At 45.6% G+C, this 20,250-nt stretch overlaps 1 protein-coding gene across 8 annotated transcripts in view; it reads left to right on the top strand.

Moving 5' to 3' along the window:
* Positions 1 to 20,250, top strand: part of FRMD4B (FERM domain containing 4B) — an 85,925-nt gene that overhangs the window by 28,780 nt on the left and 36,895 nt on the right. For 4 of the 8 annotated variants that reach the window (XM_074836003.1, XM_074836001.1, XM_074836008.1 and 1 more), the window contains 3 exons: positions 692 to 776; positions 12,650 to 12,706; positions 13,694 to 13,716. In XM_074836003.1, the coding sequence (XP_074692104.1) occupies positions 692 to 776; positions 12,650 to 12,706; positions 13,694 to 13,716 (165 nt within the window). Of the gene's footprint in view, positions 1 to 691; positions 777 to 12,649; positions 12,707 to 13,693; positions 13,717 to 15,144; positions 16,091 to 20,250 lie in introns of those variants that run through there. The other 4 variants (XM_074836007.1, XM_074836006.1, XM_074836005.1 and 1 more) reach the window with 2 other exon arrangements.

Here is a 20,250-nt window from a genome sequence, read left to right as displayed (position 1 = left end):
GAGTAACCAGTAATGGGATGGCTTTTGTTGGTGTGTGCCTCTGAGATGCACCCGTGGCCCTGGGAGGAGGAAGGCAGAGTGCTCAGTGCAGAGCAGTGCCTGTGAGGCTGACCCAGTTGCTGCCCTTCCTTGTAAACCCCTAGTTTTGGGGCTCCCATTGTCATTAGGATGAATGTGCCCAGTGGGATCGACCTGACCCCAAAGTGTTCCTTGTGTGGCTTTTTGCTTGTCCCTGTTTGCTTGAAGCAAACTAATGTCTCTCAGCCCATGGCTGCGCTCTCTTCCTGGAAAAAGGACGGGGCTGCTGCCAGCCCCTCTTCTTCAGGAAAGCGCTGGGCTGGCTTCCCAACCTGCAACACGTTGTTTGGAGTCACCTTTTCCACTCCTATGCTTTTGTCTGCATAGGAGGGATGGGCTTTGCTGCTTTAACATTTGACACTGTTTTCAAATGACATAAGGCTTCAGATATCTATGATCTGTTGAACAGGGAGTTTGTCGTTCCCTGTGTGCTGTCAGCCCGTGATTTCCTGCTTGTTCCCTCCTAATAGTCAGGAAATTAAGTGCAGTAGCTCATAGTTCCTTTGCACTATTTTATTATTAAGAGAACAAAACACCGAAGAAATAAAATGATTTGGGAGGAAGATGAAACCTATTCAAGAAAGTAATTGTTTGGGGTTTTCTTAATTTTCAGGTTCTACATTGAAAGCATTTCCTTTCTCAAGGACAAAACTACAGTCGAGCTGTTCTTTCTGAATGCCAAGTCCTGTGTGCACCAGGTAAGCCCCAGTGTTCCTTTGGAGATCCTTGTGCATCTCCCATTTATTGTTTTTCTGCCACCTACGTGGTCCTGCAAATTTGTGAGGAGCTGCATCTAATTTCTAGATCTCATTGAAATTTTAAAATCTCAATGTGCTTTCTCTCTTAATTCACTTAAATGCTGATGCTTCAAGAAAATGGATGAGGATGATGGTTTCCTTGTCCTGTTTTCACAGCCCCGCTGTGTGCTCACTGCACTCGAGTAAGTCTTAAATACTCAAAAGCTTTTAAGTTGTTTGAAATCTGGGTTGTAACTTTGCAGGTAGGCTCTGTCCTAGTGGCGTATCCTTCTAGACACTGCATAGTAAATGCTTAAGGAAAGTATCTTTTTACTGATCTCGAGTCAAACTTGTCTCAAGAACAAAAGCCCTGTGAGGAAGGTTCTGTGCTGTGAATTTGGTTCCTAGTTCCCTGATTTCCTTCCTTAGTGAAGTAGTAAGGTAATAAATCCATGAAGTAGTAATCAGAAGTAGTTCTTAAAATACTTTTCATATTTACTCTCTGCTTAAGAAGCTTCCAGTGTTTTCTTAAAATGTTTGAACTGGTAGAACATATTTTTAACAGTTACTTTATTATATGATAGCCAAAATCTTAAATAAGGTTGGTCTGCTGCGGATTCATCTTGGTCTGAAAAAAGGGTCGTGTGGCAGCCCCCTTCAGCATGCCCCTAATAACCATTGGTGCAACAGCAGCTGCAGTTCAATGAACTTTAGCAATGCCTGATGTTTCTTGTATTTTCCAGTTAACGTCAAACTCGGGCATCTGTTTTTTGGTGTTGGTTGTTTTTTTTTTTTTTGCTCATAGTTCAATCAATCTAAAAGGGTCACTCGGTTCTTATAACCTTTTCTTGGAAAACAATCCTGTATCATTAGCTGGTGGTGGAGCTTAGTGTAGCCAGCCAAAGTTTTCACCTTTAATATGCTTCATATTTTAGAGGATTCTTATTCAATATCCAGTATTTGTTATTTTATGGTGGGGTCAGAAACCCAACGTGAAAGCGGTTAATGGCAAAGTTGTGATTGTGGTTTATACAGGAATTGCTTTCTGGAAGCATAGAGGAAACTAGGGCCTTTTTACAAAATGCTAAAGTTTTAAAGACTTTTTTAGCACTTGGGGCCTCACTGTTTAAGATTAGTAAAAAGTAAATCTCCATTTGGCATATCTACCATTTTAAATGAAGGGTCTTGGTAACTTGTAGTCATCCTTTCAAGGAAAACTGGAGCACTTTACACAGAAAGTGCAAATAGTCTTGGAATTGGAAAATGGGTCCTGTTTTAGGATGGAATGTGAAAAATGCCACTGCTGGTTGAAACGCAAATGCTGTCAACATCAAAACATTTGGTGCAAGTATATGTGTTTATGTACATGCATAAAGCATAAGAGAAAGAAAAGGAAGAGAAGCATAAAATAACCTTCCCTCACTGATCATAGAGAGGCATGTCATGAAACCAATAAGGAGTCACTTACGGCCTGGATAAATATTATTATTCAAGCAGCGTAACTTCATATTACTGAAATGAAGTGCTGATAGCACGGAAAGCGTTGGTGATGCATGGAGTGCTGCAATAAGCTGACACTGCATCACCCAGTGGAGTTCAAGGCTTCAGGAGCTGGGAGAGGTTTGAATGAAGGCTGGTTCAACTTTTTCCCCTGTGGCTTGCGAGGTGTGTGCTCTAATTGGTAACAACCCAAAGTCCTGGCTTCCCTGTTCCTGCACGCTAAACTGCCAGAATCAGAGAGGGTTTTGTTGTGTCCAGTTTCTGTGGGCGGCTGAGGAGCATCGTCTCCTCCTGAGAGGAGGATCTCTGTGGGCAGCACAATTCAGCATGTAACGAAAGCTGAGAGCCCCTGCTCCGCCTGCAGCACCTTCTGTGCTGGGTGGCTTCATAGCCTGGCTTCAGCAGAAGCCAGTTTATTTACTTTCAAGATACATTTGGTCCAGTGGCTTTTAACCTTCAAATTTAGGTCTTTAAAAAATATTTTATCCTAATTGGTAAACTTACGGTCAGTCTCTCAGTTTGAAGTAGTGCATGAAGTACACACAGGACCAATTCTCCTATTTAAGCCCACGTAGGGACGTGGACAACAGGATGCACGAAGGCCCCTCGGATGTGCTTGCACAGCATCCGTGCTCCCAGGCTCCGCTGTGCTGCGGGAGGGAGGTGTGGGATGCGGGACAGGCAGTGTCGTCTCCGAGATATGAGCAGATCCCCAGCTCTGGTGAAGCAAGTGGCTGATGCTTGCTGATGACAGCGAGGAATTTTTCCTGGCATTTCTCAGTCATTAATCCTGCTTTAGGAGGTTTGACTTGCTTCAGCTTAGTTTTTCGCCTTCCCTTCCCCACCCCCACCCCCCCGCCCCTTGCCGCATGAATGCGGAAACCCCAGTGTCTTAAAAAGCAGCAACTTGTGCCTAGCCCCTGTGCTTTGGGGTGCTCCTCATGCATGAGGTGTGCTGGAGGATGCTCCATGGGGGTGGGGGCCTATCCTGGATCTTTGCATGAAGCTTCTGCTCTGTGTGGGCCAGGAATGTGGCTCAGAGGATAAATGCTGCAATACCTGGGGTGTGAGAAGACCTGCGTGGATAAGCTTGCTTAAAAGCCAGTCATGTTTTTCACTTTTACAAAGCTGTTTCCAAAGTTTTCATAGTAGCTTGTTCCCCCTAGAGGACACAGTGTGTGGAAAAGCCCAAATCCAGGGTGGTGGAAAGCTCTGGTGCTTGAAGGAGTTTGTGTTTATGCGCTTTTGACGTTCCTGAGCACTGGCATGTGTTGAGAGCACAGCAGTGTGTAGGTACCTGCACTTCCATGGCTTGTGTGCCTTAAAGAAAAATGATGCTTCCTGAGCAGAGGGTGGGAGGGTGATGTTGCCCTGTGTGCGAGATGATGCATGTCAGTGCTCCTGCCAGCACGTAGGAAGTGCCATGAGAGCCAACCAAAGGCTTGGGTGAATACAGCTAGTGTGTTGGCAAAGCTTCGTGCCAGTCCCCACTCTGGAGGGGATTTATCTGTGGCTGACAAGGTTCAGAGGCTACATCAGAAATGTATCTGCAATATTCTTCAAGAGATCTGTGGGCAATCCTGTGTCTGAAGTCCTGTCAGTGGCTGTATGTTATCAAACAGAATGGTATATCCCTAACTAAGTCTGGCATCTCTGGGTTTAGGCTGGAGCTGCTGGGCAGCCGTCTTGACCCAGGTAACTTCAGAGAGGTTTTGCTTGCAGCTGAATAAAAATTCAGAATAAGTAATATAGCATATTAAATATATTATTAATTATAAGTTACAAAAGATGGTTTCTGAATAATAAATAATGGAATAAAAACCTGCATAAAAGTTCTGAAAATTGTGAAGGCTGGCTTGGTGCTCTATAGTGCACAGCCACATGGCTCTTCCTCACCTTTCAGCTCCCCATTCCTTCCTGCAGATCTCTGCTCCTTTCTGAAAACTGAGTACTGCTTTCCCCTGCCAAGGGTTGGAGGAATTTGGAGCTTGTGCATTTTGCAGTTTCTGTAGACATTTTGGCAAGGGAGACACAAGATAGACAATAAAGTCTCTGCCGCCAAAAATGTATTTCTTTCTATTCCCCACCCACTCCCCCACTTCTGTGCTCTTCTATGTAGTCAAAGATCCTTTGTGCCTCTGGTATCTTTGCTGCCACACGCCAGGTTTGTGCATCCTTTATGAGCTGTGTTGTTCCCTGCACAGTTCCCTCCTGCCTTGCCCTCAGCCTCTGCAAGCAGCTGGGGAGCCGGGGAAGCCCCCCTTTGCCCAAAGCACAAGAGATGAGACCTTGTTTCTACTTTTACAAGTCATGTTTTAGCAGTGTTATAGTTCTGTACCCGGAGTGAAGGATTGCTGTGCACTGAGCACGAGGTGTCTGTGGCTGCTCCTTTTCCCTGCACCCCCATCTTAACCCACCACCACATCAGGACTGGCATCTTCCTTCTGCACACTGTAATGTAACTCTGCTTTATATGCCTGCAGAATAAACTTCTTTTGCTTGATTTGCAACATAACCCATTCAGTGTTTGCTGGCCTTGCCCTCCCCACATCTCCTTGCATATCAACTGAATGCAACATTTGCTGTTCCACTCCTAAGAGCACCCGGTGTTTCCTCTCTGCTGGTGCGTGCACAGGCCTTGGCCGCCAGCCGATATAGCAAATGCTGCCAGTGCTCTCGCCCTACCCTCCTTTCATGTCGAGCTGCCCATATTTTTTTCCCTGGTCTGATGCCGCAGTCCCCAGGCTGTCTCGGTCCTGTGTGGTCCAGCCAGCTGCCTGGCTTCTGCTCTCCAGCATCCGCGCTCCCTGGGCTGAGCTTGGAGAAGCTGTGTTTGCTGCCAGGAACAGCTTGGGCCACCAAGCAGGAGGTGGGAGCTGGTAAGACAGATCTCCAGGTCCATGGAAAGGCTTCACAGTTAAAAGCTGCTTTATCCACATGTATTTTGGGAGAATGCAAAGGCTAGAAGGATGCTTTGTCTATGTCTAGGCTCATGTTTTCTTACATGCCTCCCTTTTTCAAGGCTTTGAGAACTGCTGCCTGAAAACCTTCAGTGGTGACAACTTCAATTTAAAAGCTTTCTCTCCTGTCATTGACTTTAAGAAACTGGGTTTAGATTTATAGCTATCTCTGAAATCTAGTGTACAGCTGGAATTTAAAATAGCACATGGTTTCAGGTGAAATGGGTATCTCAGAATTGATGTGTTTGCACAGGGATAGGGGAGCTTTGTAAAATGTTCAGTGTGTTATTGCACAGCCCATGACCATAGCTGGGATACTTTCAAGGAGGTGGGTCAGAACTGGTCACGCACATGTTGATGATAAATTTGGAAAGATAAATTAGTCTTTTCTTTCAAAACAGCCAAGTTTGGAAAAATAACACCCTACTTGGCTAGCAAAGCACTGTCAAGTTTATTATGCATTAGAGCTAACCTCCATATAGCTCTGCAGCCGTACAGTTGACTCTTTGCCAGTCCTTAAAATATGTTCAGTAAACCAAGATCTTGGTCAAGTTGGCTGTGTTTCCCTTTTCCTCTCTAAATTTGGGTGTCGGCAGGTTGGTTTGTTTAATTTCCCATTTCTTTCAAGGACTTGTAAGAACTGCTTTAAAAAAAGAAAAAGGTAAAGGAAATGGAAGTTTTTGGAGTCTGTAACTCTGATAGCTTTGTGAACAGCAATGCTTGTGAGCACTTGGCAGCCTGAAGACCAGTGCTTACCAAGAAGAGCTGTTGAAACAGACCCCTGGTGTGAGCATAAAGTCTGGCTGGCTTCCAGCTTGTGGAGAGCAAAGTGGTCGTATATCAGAGAGCTCTCGAAAGTTTTATAACAGATATTTCCTAATTCTCCCCCATCTCAAGGGAGAGGGGAGCGTTCCCATGCAGCCTCGTAACACAGTGTAGTCTGATCCTAGCCAAGGCTATTAAAATACGTTGTCCATTGCCTGTATTTGCTGTTCTTCTCCTAAAGATGGCATGTGTAAAGCCCAGGATAAGAATCATCAGGACCAGTTGGTCTTCAGGGCTGTTATCTTCCATGGGTGCTGTCAGTCCCCTCCATGGCCCAAACCCCCCAGCAGCATGTCACTGGATGAGGAGGATGGAGCATGGTTGTGCCTGTGAACAAAATGTGAGAGGAGGAGGAGGTAGGACCCCCATGCTGATGTAAACTGGCAGATCTCTATGGATCCCCCCTACTCGTTGCCCCATGAGACCTCACGTGGGGCTGTGCTGGTGGCTTGGGGAGGGACTTCGCCATGGTGTGGGTGTAGTCAAGGGACTCTGTGCAATGCCTCTGAGAGCAGTTGAAGTTGGTCCAAGGCTGCCTGCAGTAAAGGGTGATGGTGCCCCAGGGATCTCTTGAGGCTCTTGGCAGCAGAGGTGTAGGTTGTGTCCCAGCTGGCCTATTGCATATGAATAGTTGGTTTGCATAGGCTTAGTTGGTTTGCAGCCAAAGTTTCACACCTCGCATCTCTTGACACAGTCACCTCCTCCTGGGTCTTACTACCAGTCTTAATTGCAATGGAGAGTTTTTCAGCTTTTGATCTCTTGGCCACAGGGTGAAGATGCTGTGACAGCTCAGCCTGTTCTGTTGTTGGTGTGTGTTGGGTATCTCGCCATGGTGCAGGTGTAGGAAAGCAAAAAGCTGTGATTATATGTTAAGTCTAATGACGCTTGCCATATACCTGGCTTGCAAATGGGGAAGTCTTTATGTCCTTCCCCCATTCTCCATGTTTACTATTATATTAATGCAGGAAAAAAAATAAGCAGCACTTAATGTGCTCCTGTTGCACTGAACTGTGCAGACAAGTCTCAGAGTAGCTGCTGTTGTCCCTGGAGTTTCATTGAGGTGTTGGCTGAAGCACAAAATGCAAGCAAGGGAGATGGATGAGGGTGGCTGGCAGAGACAGCAAAATAAGGGTGTAACAGAGAAACGTGAAGCTTTAATTTACTGTGAGGCACTACTAGCTTTTTTCTTTGGCTGGGTTGGCCTAAGCTGATGTGGTGGGAAGCAGCAGGTCCTGCCAGGAGAGAGCTGTGGTGGCTGCTGCATGTGCACTGAGCTGTGTTTGGTCTCGGGTCATGCTCTCATGTGGGTGGGGAAGGGCTGTGGGGCTTGGTGGGTGACATGAAAGGTGTCATGGATCATTTAATGCTGTGAAGCAGCTGTGAGGCCTCCTGAGCTATCGAGGTTGTGCTCCCCCTTGGGGTAAGTGCAGCACAAGTGCAAATCTGAAGTGCAGTGCCCTTTTGAGGAGGGTCAGAAAGACCAACCTTTAATTTGCTCCTATAAGGGCACATATTCTGCATCTCCTGCTGGTTTAGTGCTTTACTTCCTCTCCCTAATGTGCTGGAGATGGGCTCTTGCTTTGCTGTGCTTTTTCTCAGCCCAGCATTTCAGTGTTTGGGAAGTTGGTCCCAGTCGAGATGCTCAAAGTTTTGAGATTCCAATGCAGAAGGGATGGGGCACCCAGTGCATCACAGGGCAGCGTGAACAGCAGGTGACACCACTAGGATTGAGATGTAGGTGTGTATGCCAGCAAGCAGGACAGGTGCTTTAAAGTTGGAGGGTTATTTGTTTGCTGCCGTTGTTTGCCTCCTTGGTGTAATTACCCAGCGCAGCCACACTGATGGAGCGAGTTGCTGAATTTGCCTGACCTAGTTCCTCCTGCGCTGCTCAACTTGTGTCACCAAACAGGTTGTGGCCAACAACCACTCCCCTACTCCACCAATCCCAGGAGCTCAGGCCGCCTTGTGCAGCCTCTGCTCCCAAAGAAGCCTTAAATGTGGAAAAGCTGCAAAGCTTTCTGCACTGGAGGGACCTGCCTTCAAATCCTCTGGCTGTCAGGACACGTTGTGGGGATACTGGATTCCTTGTGGGAAGTCACAGTGGTGCTGGGTAAGGACATGGGCACTGGCATCATTTTGTTCACTTGTGCTGGGTCCACACCCAACTAATTGCCTCCCTTGGTTTGAACACCTTGTTGCAGATGTTTGGGTCCTTTCTTTCCCTCTGCCTAATTGCACCCTTTCTTCAGCTTTTTTTAATCACATTTCAGTAATCATGGGTAATTATATTCAATACTGTGGCTGTCTCGAGGCTATTCAATCATAGAGTGTGTATTTGGGGGTGTCTTTGGTTAATATAAATTTTTAAGGGGGTTGGTTTGAGGGAAGAGGTATGTTGGTATCTCAATTTTCAAATCTTTAGGTGGAATGTTTTTGTCAGCCTTTAACTTCTGGAGGTTATATGTGCTTTGAAGACAGTCTCAGTTTTCATTTCTTGTTCTGGCTCTAAAGAGTTAAACATGACAGTTCCTGTGTTGCTTATTTTTTTTAATCTGCTTTAATCTGAGTTTACAGTCTAAAGATTTGCTTAGCACAGTTAATGCTCATCTGACTATCTTCATTCTTGATCTGTGTTTTCATCAGGATTTCAGACTTGTATCTCTACGACAGTAAATTCTAGTGTTGTTGCTGTGTCTAATGAGGGTTTGCTGCTCTATTCATGACTGAGCTTGTGATTTTTATCACATTCATAAGTCTGTGTCTGTGCAGCAAAAGACTTGAGCTCCCATCTGAATCGGGGGCTAAATTCTGCCCGTGGGCAGTGAAGGCAGGAGTTGGTCTTTACTAGCTGCTGAGCTAGTGACCTATTCCTGCTCTACAGTAACTGCCACCTGGGTTGGACATCTGCTACAACCTTTTATTATTCTGATGTTTGTCAGTATGACAAAAGGTACCACCTGAATCCGCTGGACCAAACGCGATGTTTAGATAAGCCAGTGGCCTTTTGGAGAGCTACACAAGGGGCTGAATCTGTCTCGCTGGTTAAAATGATTGGTCCTTGTGCAAACTCTAATTGAAAAATATCAGTTTCATTCCCTCCCTGGAGCTGCACCAGCTACTCTGTTTAAACTTATTTACATCTAACATGTAGAAGACTCAGATTCCATTATCTGAATTACATCTATCTACTTAACCTTGCACTAGTGACCTTGTTCCCACTTGGGATAAGTCTAGGAAAGCCTTCCATCTTATTCTTCAACATGTGGCCACGAAAGCACTCACTGCTCTGGCTCCCCGGGTCCCCCACCTGCTTACTGGTCTCTGCTTAAATTACCCTGGCAATTCCAGACATTACAAATGAATCTTCTTACAGTCATTTTCCATATCTATTTCTGAAATTTGCCCTTGCTGTTAAAGCGATGCTAAAACAAAGACTCCCATCCACCAGCCTCAGGGACAGAAAGATGGTTATAATATCCAAATATTGCCAAGTGGGAAGAGACGTGGTCCTGCACTCCTGTGTGAGTGACACGTACCGCTATATGGATTTGTGTCAAGCCAAGGGCTGTCCAAACTCTTTGACAGCCCAGGGCTGGATTACATTATAGCAATGGCCAATTGGGGAACCAGATGGCAAATAGTGTAATATTATGATGGAAAATAATTCCAGGCTCAGAGAATTGTCCAAGAGACTGTCACTTGTATAGCATTAGTCAGCTAGCTAAAGGCTGATCTGGGCTTTGGGATCCCTTGCTTCAAATCCTCTGTTCTGCTACTTAGCTGCTGCGTCACCTCAGGGCAGTCCCTTTGCCTTCCTGCATCTCTCTTCTTACTTGATTTTTTGGTCCCTTGAAAGGGTAGGGGTCCTCCTGATTGCTCTTCAGGGTTTGTTTTTTTTTTTTGGTGCAGAGCCTCCCTCAGCGTGGCCCCAGTCTCCTGCCACTGTTATTGTATGGTGATATGTGATAATAATTAGGGCTGACCTACCCTGTTCTGAGGTTTGGAACAGCTGGAGAGCTGTGGTGGGAGCCCTGTGCCTGGGGTGTCCTGCTTATCCCCTTTGCTCTGCTCAAGACACCTTTAGTCTCTTGTTTGAGAGAGGTCAGGTAAGGGAATGACCTTCTTTCCTGTTCACTCCTTAACATAGCTTCTAAGCAAACCTGTGAAAAACTGGGGACATCAGCACAGCAAAACCCCCACCATGAAAGCAAAGATGGAAACTTCATCACCTGAAGAAGGCAGTCCCCCTTCAGCCTTATTGGTTTTCTAAAACCCTAAGTGGCTTGTGGGATCAGTTTTAATGTTTGTGGCAATGCCATTGCAGCCTGGTAAAGTGACCAGAGCTTCTTAACGCTCATATTTAGGACCAAGTAAATAAACACAGAAGAGCAGCCTCGTAATTACTATTGCTAATTAGTTAATGGTTGCGAGGTGCTTTGAAGATGAAAAGTGAAGAGGTGCTTGGTTATTAAGTCCCAAACACCCCTGTAACACCAGCAGCAGCTATTGCTATGGGTCAGCAGAGACTCGTTGCTGTGGTAGCTCGCCCAGTGCTGCAGTTTTTCTTGGAGCCAGCAACAAAGAGAAGAGTGCCTTTGATGTGAGAATTGCATTTGGATAGTTAAATCTTGATGAGTTTCTTATACGCTTAAAAGATGATGAGCCGCATGTAGCTGATTCTGCCTTGGGGCAGGGAGATGGTCTTGATGATGAGCTTTTAAAGTCCCTTCTGGCCCTGTTTTCCCTGATTTCGTGGTCCGAGGACAGCTTTGCTGAACCAGAGCCCGTCTTTCCTGCTGAGCAAAGGTTCCTTGCAATGGCTTTTTCTCATGTCAGAGTTCCCTGCCTGCTGGTGCGGAGCGTGGTGCTGGGATGACCTGATGTCCCGTAATCCTCCCACTGTCCCAGTTGGTCTCAGAGGCTATTTGAGCAGAAGCAATTTAAGCTTAAAAGAAGGCAGCTCAGATGTGCATGACAAAGACTAACCTGATACAGACCTGGAAGTAACAAAGTGCCTTAAAATTGCACCTATGTGAAGAGTTTCTGGTCTGCAATCCTTGCCTTTTTTCTTAAACATCAACATGAAAGAGATCTGAAGGAAGGATGAACTTGAAGCTTTTTTCCTCCTTGTGATGTGCCCCTCCTCTTCTTCTAATAAAATATGTCTGGGAATGCTTTGGAGGCTACTTCTGCATAGCTGTTGCCACACCTGTTGGGAAGGGGAAATTCCTCTTGGTCTGCTGTTGCGGAGCAGCCTGGGGGAGCACTGCTGCTGGAATGTTTTATTGACAAAGCTGGCAAAAAAACCCTTCCTTTCCATGAAAATTGAATTATTTGTTTGCTTGCTTTTGAATTTAGTCTCTGTGGGCCAGACCTGCAGCTGTGGTAAATTAGCTCGGCTCCAGATGTGCCCTATATATTTTGAGATGTCATTTCCCTGTATCTGTGTGTAATTCTGTAGATCCTCCTGCTACCCTGGTTTTGGCACTATTTCAGCTTTGGGTCTGCTTTGTCCCTTCATTCAACCAACAGATCCTGGGGACAGAGAATGTGTTGGGACCTCAGTGGCAGGAGACAGGCATTGTGTCTACTACTTTCCCTTGCAGAAGATCAATAAGAAAAAACCCCTCTGTATTGATGGGCTGGTTCATGAGCTCAGTCTTGTCCTTTATGCACGGTTTGCAGGATGCAGTAGGTGTAAGGGGTATCCTTAATAATGTGAGTGTCCAACTGTAAGTGCATCAGCTTTACTTTTCCAGCGTTACTGCTGGTCCCAGTGTAGAACCAAGACTGGCGTTTTTCCTTGTAAGAAACTACCTTTGAAAGAATGCCCTTAAGCTTGCAAGCAAGAAAAAAAAGGATGTGTGTGTAGTTTTGATGTTTTGACATTTATGAGCTGTGCACCTCTGAAGTCACAGAGAGCATAGGGCTGTCAGGACAGGACTGGTTTTGGAGTGGGGTCAAGACACTGGAGATTGCCAGCATGGGTGTCCCTGAAGTTTTTCTGAACATTGCACTACACCTCCAGCGTACTTGTAAGAACTGGAGGCTGTAAGAGCCGGACTGTGTGGGGCAAGGGAAGCTTAGTTACACTATCCTTGTGATAAATACTACTTATTTACCATCAGTGGCGTGTGTGCCACCATCGCCTCGCGCCAACGAGCTGCGGTCCCTGCCCTGAGGAGGTGATGCGCTTCAAGCCGTAAGAATACCTCTGGTTCAGCCCTGCCTCCCTGCTTTGTGACAGGGTTTTTGTGGGGGTTTGCAGCGTGCAGGATCAGGCCCCTGCCGCGGCGGGCGCAGGCAGATGCAGGAACGCAAACCCGTGTTCTGTGAAATGCAGGAACAGATTTGTAAAGAAAACACGCGGGGGAGAGAAAAGGGGGGTGGGGGCTGCCTCGGTGTCCGTCCACATGCTCACCCGCGGGGACACACACACTCGCTTTCTCGGGGCTACGGTTGGGCACTGAGAGCCGCCCCCCCCCCATTCCCCCCCGGGGGCGGGGCGGGCGGCGCTGGCGGCTCATGTTCTGCTCTTCCCCTGCGCAGGGCCGGATTGAGGTGGAGAGTGAGACCGTCTTCAAGTTGGCAGCCCTGATTTTGCAGGTAAGTGCCTCTTCCTCCAGCCTTCGGTCGGCTTTCTGCCACCGGCCACTCGGACTTGTTTTAGCTTTGCTGTTTTACTGGGTTTCCCCCCCCCCATAAAGACAAAACCTTGCTGCATTGGTTATAGTCTCTGCAGCGGGGGGGGGGGCGCTAAAAAAGTTGGGAGCTGTTTTTCCGTATAGGCAAATGAGATAAACGTCTATTTCAGGAATTTTAAATTGAAAGAGGGAAGGAAAGAGGAAAACTCATCAAGGGAAGTAATTTATTTGGGCAGGTTTCCATCCAATTTATCACTTATTCTAATTTAAATATGTTCTGGAGATGTGGGAAGAGAAGAGTATATAATGCTGTAGCTAAATTTTCTATATTATGCCTGTGAATCTTTCAGAGCATGTGTTTTTGATACTTCTGTTATGTTGAAATATGTCAGTGTTTCCTCTCCTTGTCAAGTTTTGTTGTACTCAGACTTAAACTCTGATTATTTACCACTTTCTACAAAAAAAAATTCTACCTTTATAACACTGGGGTTTTTTTTTCCCTGTTGCATTCTCAGTGGCAAAGTGCCACAGCAAAGCTGCAGTGGCTTGATCTGCCTGAACTGTTGTTCTCGTCTCAAGTGAGTACAATTTCTCTCAACTGCTGACCTGCCTGTGAAGCCGACCTTTAGCTGGATGTGGTCAGCCGGAGAGAGAATTGTATTTCACTTCTCCTGCAGTAAAAGTGATCTTTTGATTTCCAATGGGAAATTCATCCCCATTTTGGAAGCGGTTTTATTGATGGTGTAGGTGGATAATCTACGCTTGGAAGCGTAAAGGGCCAAATTCTGAGCCTGAATACATGCAGGCAGCCTCCATGCTCTGCACTGAGTGTAACTGGGGTCAGGATCTGGCCACAGAGCTGTGGGAGTGGGGAAGTGAACAATGCTGGGAAAATCGAGGACTTTTGAAGAGATCATGTTTTAATTCTGTCACTGTTTTTCAATTGTAGGAAGCTAAAGGGGACTATTCCAGGTAATAACTTTTTCCTTTTTAATACTACTGTGCTTGATGGATGTGTTTTTCTGTGTTGGCATTGTGTTGCAAACAATCAAAAATGGGGGTAAAGTCCAGCCGTGAGCAGTGGCTGAAGAAAGTGAAATGTGCTGCTGGGCTGGATAAAATCTGAGTCTGTAGGGTGAGTAATGCCTTTTGTGAGCAGGCTCTGAGTCAAGAGCGTTTTTTCAGGCCATCCCCCTTTGCTCCCTTCCCTGAGTGGGATGGGGAGAACGCTCCCACTCTTTCCTACCAGAAAGCTTGTGCGTTGCAGTGTGGCTTGGATCCATCTGGGTGACCCTGCCCGCAACCCTGCCTGCAGCCCTGCCCGTACAGTGGCAGCACATGCAGAGAGACGCGGAGCCCCGTCAGCTGCCTGCCTGGAGATCAATGAGCCGCTTTCTTCTGCAGCTGCCCCCAGGGCCTCCCCCTTCCCGCACTTGACCCGACAGTTGTGTTGTAGCTGGTGTGCGACCCGGTTGCTGGGCTTTAGCTGTCTCAAGCTGCATCATCAGGCTGGGTTTGCCCTTGGAGAGCGCTTTTTACATGCACTGGTTATGATAACTGGCTGTGGCGAGGAGGTGGGGTCACACTCAGACCTGTTAGAGCCAAGGAAAAGAGCTTCAATTAGAAACAGCTCACTAAGCAAATAGAAATTTAGAAGGTTGGTTTTGGTCACGTTAATATTTTACTACTTGCCAAGTTTCCCTATAGGAAGAGAGGTGTGTTTATGCTTTAGCTACAACAGCTTTCAAGAACCATGCTTTGAAAATGCTTAGTAGAGAGCCGTCTGCTCAAATGCAGGCAGCAAATCATGTCAGACTGCCAAAGCCTGCAGCAGTGGCATATTCTGCTTTTCCTTCAGTGGGCGGTTGTCAGGTAAGTGCTGATGCTGCTGCCCAAGACCCCTTCTCCAAATGCTAGTCCCTTCACTGAAGAACATGCTCTGTGAAGTCCATCACAACTTCCTTCTCCTTTTTGTTGGCATCCTGTCACGCCTGCAGGGAGGGAAAGATGTCCTTGTGACTAAGATAAACTGGATGGGCTGGCTGTACAGACAATTTCTGTTCCTAGTCATGCTGTAGAACTGCCTTGCAACCCACATGACATTGCTTGTAGCCACAGTGTGCTGCATTTTTCTCTAGAAAGACTGCTCATCTTGCCTGATCTCACAGGGGCTCCCTAGGACACCCTAAGCTGAACTCAGTTTAAGCACAGATAATCAGAGAATCGCTGTTCACTTGACAAGAAGTAGTTAAACTGTAGCAACTGGTGGCACCTGCTTTCAGTTCTCAAGCAAAGGTCTTAAGGTTAAAAACTACCTTTGTGGTGAAAACCTCCCTTATGTGGTTTAAATTTAACACTGACTCCTTATCATTTGCCATAAATAGGTTTGTAACTATTGCTTCACTTGCCCAAGAACTGTCTGTGGTTATTTTCCATGCCTCCATGGACACGTTGCAAGGAGTGGATTGCCTGTGATTACCTTCAAAAGTATAAAGAAAATTGGAGAGAGAAATACTCTGCTACGAGAGTGATTTCCAAGTGAAGCTCTTCCCCTAACAGTTGCATGAAAATAGCTGCAGCAATTGTTTCCTCTTAAACAAAACATATGTTGTGCCTCCATAGCAAATGAGCATGGCCAGCTGTCACAGGCCTCGGGGAGCGCACCAGAAGTGAAGGAATTTCATTTTACATATCACAAGTGGTCGTTTGGACCACCACTGATAAAGCACGAGCTTAATTACTGTTGTATCTTAGCAAAGATACTGTTGGACTGGTCTCCCCTGCCAAACTGGCCTGTGATACACACAATGCATCCTTGCAGCAGCGCTGCTTGTGCAGTGCGGTTGTCTCCATTTGCGGTGTCATGGGTTTGTGTTCGGTGTTTGCTGTCGTTTGGCAATTCCACTTTGAATCACTTTCTGGAATGTGGCTCTTGCACCATTTATGCATACGTGAGAACACACGGGTTAATTTTTTTATATAGGATTAGTGCTGAATGAATGCGGGTAAATACAGGAATTGCCTCAAGTCCTAGAGATTATCTTTACTGGAAGTGAAAAATGGGCCAGTCCAGACAGCGCTGGTGATCTCTGCCTGGCTGATTTTTTCACGCATCCCGCAGGGAGCTTTTCCATGGGGACGTGTCCTGTGGTGGGGTCACTCTGCAGCATTTCCACTGGCTTCAGCTGGGAACAGGGAGATCGGTACCAGGGTCCAAACGCTTCAAACTCCTGCGGCTCTGCAGTGACCCGTTTCCCAATCCACTGCTCAAATTCTCAGATAACGTCTTGATGGCAGAGAGCAGCAAACTCCTGAGAAACACCCTCCCTTACCCCATGCTGAGTGGGTGAGCACATTCTTTTGAAATCTGTTTAATTTCAGTGAGCAACCTGACGTGGGTGCTTGGAGAAAGTAAAAACTTTTGATTTCTATACCACAAAGGTCACTCCAGAAGGACTTTGCTGTCTGGTAGTAAATATCGGAAAATGTCAGAGCCTTTGGGGTTTGGCCCTTGCAGGTGGTTTGCAATAAGACCCTGAGGATTCTGGGCTGGGCTGTTAGGACAAGGGTATGCGCGTTATCGTTCAGAGAGAGGCTTTATGTAAGATAAACCACCCAAGTCCCACTTCGAGAGGACCCTGGCTTTTAAGACATCTTGATAGAACTTAAGTACGTGCTTCAGCGTTGCACCCACAGCATGTCCATTGCATATGTGCCTGTTTTAGGCAGCTCTGGTTTCTCAAAGGCAGTCTAAAATGACTGCGGGGCACAGGAGGAATGATTAACGAAGATGACAGCGGACCGTGATCAGTGTAGCCCACTGCACACCCAGTTCCTTTTCCTGTTTACCAAACTGGTGATCCCAGCCAAGATAATTCCCCGCTGTGTGATGAAGAGCATGTTGCAGGGATGCTCGATGAGCCGGTCCTCTCCCCCTTACACGGGACAGTGCTGGGGCTGCCATGGGCAGAGCGGTTCCTCCCGAGACTTTTGCAGCTCTGATGTTCCCAGCAAGTCTGGGATGCTGCAGACCCCTGATCCTCTGCCTTCCTGTGCAACGACTGGGCAGGGTTTGCTCCAGAGGAGGGATGGAATGCTTTGCTCGTGTCTGCTTTTCATGACTCATCTATGGCTTCCAGTTGATGACTACTCTGTTTAAACTGAATTCCTATCAGTTTTTCTCCAGCTCCTGTAATAAGAACCAAAAGCAAAGTATTAGCTATTAATAGTAGTTTTGAAACTCTGCATTAATTAATTGCGCTCCTCCACTCTCGTATTTGCAGATGAAACAGGAAAAGCTGCAAGCCTGATTTTACAAAATCTTGAGTTTTGAACTCTGTGCAAGGATGTTAAAAAGAGAATTTGATTCAAGTTGCAGCTTCTGGTATGGCTCAGTTTTGGAGAGAAAAAAGTCCATATTCTATTTATATTAGAAATTCTACTTAAATTTTAAAGAAAGCTAATGTTATGGCAGGCCAGTAAAATAATAGATAGGTCTGGTAGTTATTCATCATGTAAATATGCAACATACAAAGTGTTGTCTCCTTGGGAGAGAAGTGATTTAGCTGTTCATAGTTTACAAACTAAGCATCTGCCCTCAAAAATTCTGTGCAATAGTATATAATATTATTTTTCTTTGTAGCTTGATGAAAGAGACAGTTTTATAACTGAGATGTCCTGACTGCTGTCTTTCTAGCAGTAGAAGAACATTTATTAAAATCAGATTAGCTACAGGAACTATATAAAGAAAGTAACTTTTTTAAAAAGTTTATTTTCTGGCTGATAATCTTGGATCGTATTTTCCTCAGTAACATTTCCAGGACTGAAACCCAGCCGTGCTCCCTGAAATTTAATTAAATTGCTGGAGGAGGGCTTCCATTTTCTTTAAATAGCTGACGCATTCGATTTTGATTCTGGCCTGTGGGCTGCAAAGATAACTCCCGACTGGTATAACATAACACAGACAAAATAATGAATTCCTGATAGCTGACATGTGTGAGGCACCAGGGTTTATCATTACATGGGTGATAAACACAGTTTGTAAAAGGAAAAGGTTTGTGTGAAAGATACCCCTGTGAGATGCAGCTATGGAGTAATTGGCTCAAACTCCTGAGTTTAAAAACTTTACGGAGGAAAAAATGAAGTGCTTGGTATGTGTGCAAAAAACTGTTATTAACAATTTGCTCCTAATTAGGAGTGCTCACTATTAGATTTTTGGGTAGTGTTTGCTTGGTAAGGTGACTATTTTGCCAAACTGGAGAACCTCTTCCTAGAAAAGAATGTGGAAATGATAATGTGGGTAGTGCTAGAAAACAGTTGCTTGAGAGAAGTTAATAATTGTCTGATAGCAAAGCACCTGTTTGCTGTACTGCTTACCCCAAGATTAAGGTAGCTTCAGAAACAGGACACACCTGAGATTTGTTGCAGGCAGCTTGTCCAGCCTGTTTTTGGAAGTCTCACCAGGTTCATATGATCAAAACTCCAGGTGTGGCCATGAGGACTGAGGTTGCAGCAGAAACACAAATTTGGACCAAATCTCCCAGTTGTTCATACTTAACTCTCTTGGGTTTGCATCCTGGAGAGGTCTTGGAGGGTTCAAGATGGGTCTGTGTGGCATTGGAGCCCACCTCATATATGCCAGCCACTAATGGGCACTCAGGTGGTGGGGCCAGGCTAGAGCTGGCCTAAAGAAAGCCCTGAAATGGGTTCAGCATGAGTGCCAGAACAAAGCTTTTTGCTCCACAGACCTGCTGCCTCTTAGGCTGGAAGGAGACCTGTGGTGAACTATTCACTTAGAAGCTCTTTTCCAGGGCCATCAGGATTGGGGATGGGTTACAAGGGGATGTCCTTGCTGGTCTCACACGGAGGCTGAAGAACCACCAAGCACAGTCTTGGTGCCCCTTTCAGCCCCTGAGGGTTTCCTTCCATGTGTGTGAGTGGATGACACCACGGAGCTGGTGGATCACTACAGGATTCACTCTCAGGGCATCCATCTGGTACCTGTCATAGGCAGCACTGTGGTTTAGTTTCTGGTTTCCTTTTCCATGCAGGTGCACTTTTTAAATGCCCATGCACTGATATTTACAGAGGCTTTCTCTGGCGTGACCCCCTGTTCCCCGTGGGCTGTCTGTCTCACTGGAAATCAGTGCTCAGCACTGGCGCTGTGGCTGTGCTCCTTGTGCTCCATGGCTGCTTGTTTGCCCAGTGAGTCATTGTGTATTTTGCCTTTCAGCTGTGACTCTGCACAGTTTTTCTTCAAATACCTAGCTAGGCACTTGCTTGTGAACCATTAACTCTGCCTTGGTTGAACCCAGCTGTGTGCTCTTCTGAGCTTGCTCTTTTGCAATAAAGAACTCATTTGAAACAAGATGAGCAAAGATTTATTAATTTAGAGCCTGTTTGCTGAGGGGGTTGATTGTTTATTTCACTTTATTTGGGAATATCTAATGAACCAAGGTAGTAAATAAGCAAGTTTAGGGAAAGTCATGTTTGATATATATTTTGTGCAATGATAATGATTCCCCTACTTGACAGGTATCAGATACCTACTTTGCCAAAGAGCTCTCTGCTTAATTGAGTATTACATCCTTTTCAAAGAAAGCTGATTGAAAACTGCAGTAATTTTTCTCTAGTACTGTGCAAGTCTTGTTTTTCTTGATGAGTCACTGCAGTTCGTTTTTGGAGTTATACACCCCAGTTTATCATGAGGAATGGGTCGCTGAGGGAAGGCAGCAGGCAGAGGGGAGCCAGGCAGGGAGCTCCATCTGCCTGAGCACTTCAGCAGTTCGGAGATGAAAATGTTGTTCTCTCTTGGTATTTTATTTTTCTATAAAAAGTGGAAATTCACTGTGTAAACCAGGTGCAATTGCAAAAAAATATTTTAAGACCCTTATTTTCTGCTAGACTTTTAACAGCAAGAGTGTGTTTTTCTACTGGTGGTACTTGTAGATTCATATGGTTCAGAGTAGACCAAAGCGTACATAGTCTCTGCGATGATGTAATTTTAATGTTTTTTTTTACTATTTCCTATTTTAAAGCAGTGCTGTAAGGGCTCTCAAGGAATTTGTGTAGTATGCTTATTATGTAGCAGATGAATTAGGTGGAAGCACTGTGGGTAAAATAAGTAGAAAGGATTAGATGAAGAGGGGAAAAAAAAGGATGTTTTTACTATTTTAATAATCTGATCTCATGGGATTTACTACTTTATATATGGCAGAGTAACTTTTAATACTTACACATAATTATGGCAATTTGGTAAGGAACATGCATTTTTAGATTTCATATGCATGATGCTTGTATAGTTTCCTGAGGGGCAGCAAAGGGATGGTTGTGTTTTGTCCTCTTCAATTGTCTCTCCACAGTCCTTTCTTTCTTTGTTTTTCTTTTCCTTTAAGGCCCTTCTAACTCAGAGAGGCCATGCTATAGTGGGTACAACCCAGCCACCTAAGGAGGGCTTTTGTGTGTGCTTTGCATCTAAAGCAGATGAGAGACAAGGCAAGCACGGTG

This window comes from Strix aluco, chromosome 11, assembly GCF_031877795.1.
Source record: "Strix aluco isolate bStrAlu1 chromosome 11, bStrAlu1.hap1, whole genome shotgun sequence".
NCBI lineage: Eukaryota > Metazoa > Chordata > Aves > Strigiformes > Strigidae > Strix > Strix aluco.
This window is presented reverse-complemented; position numbering and strand designations above follow the sequence as displayed.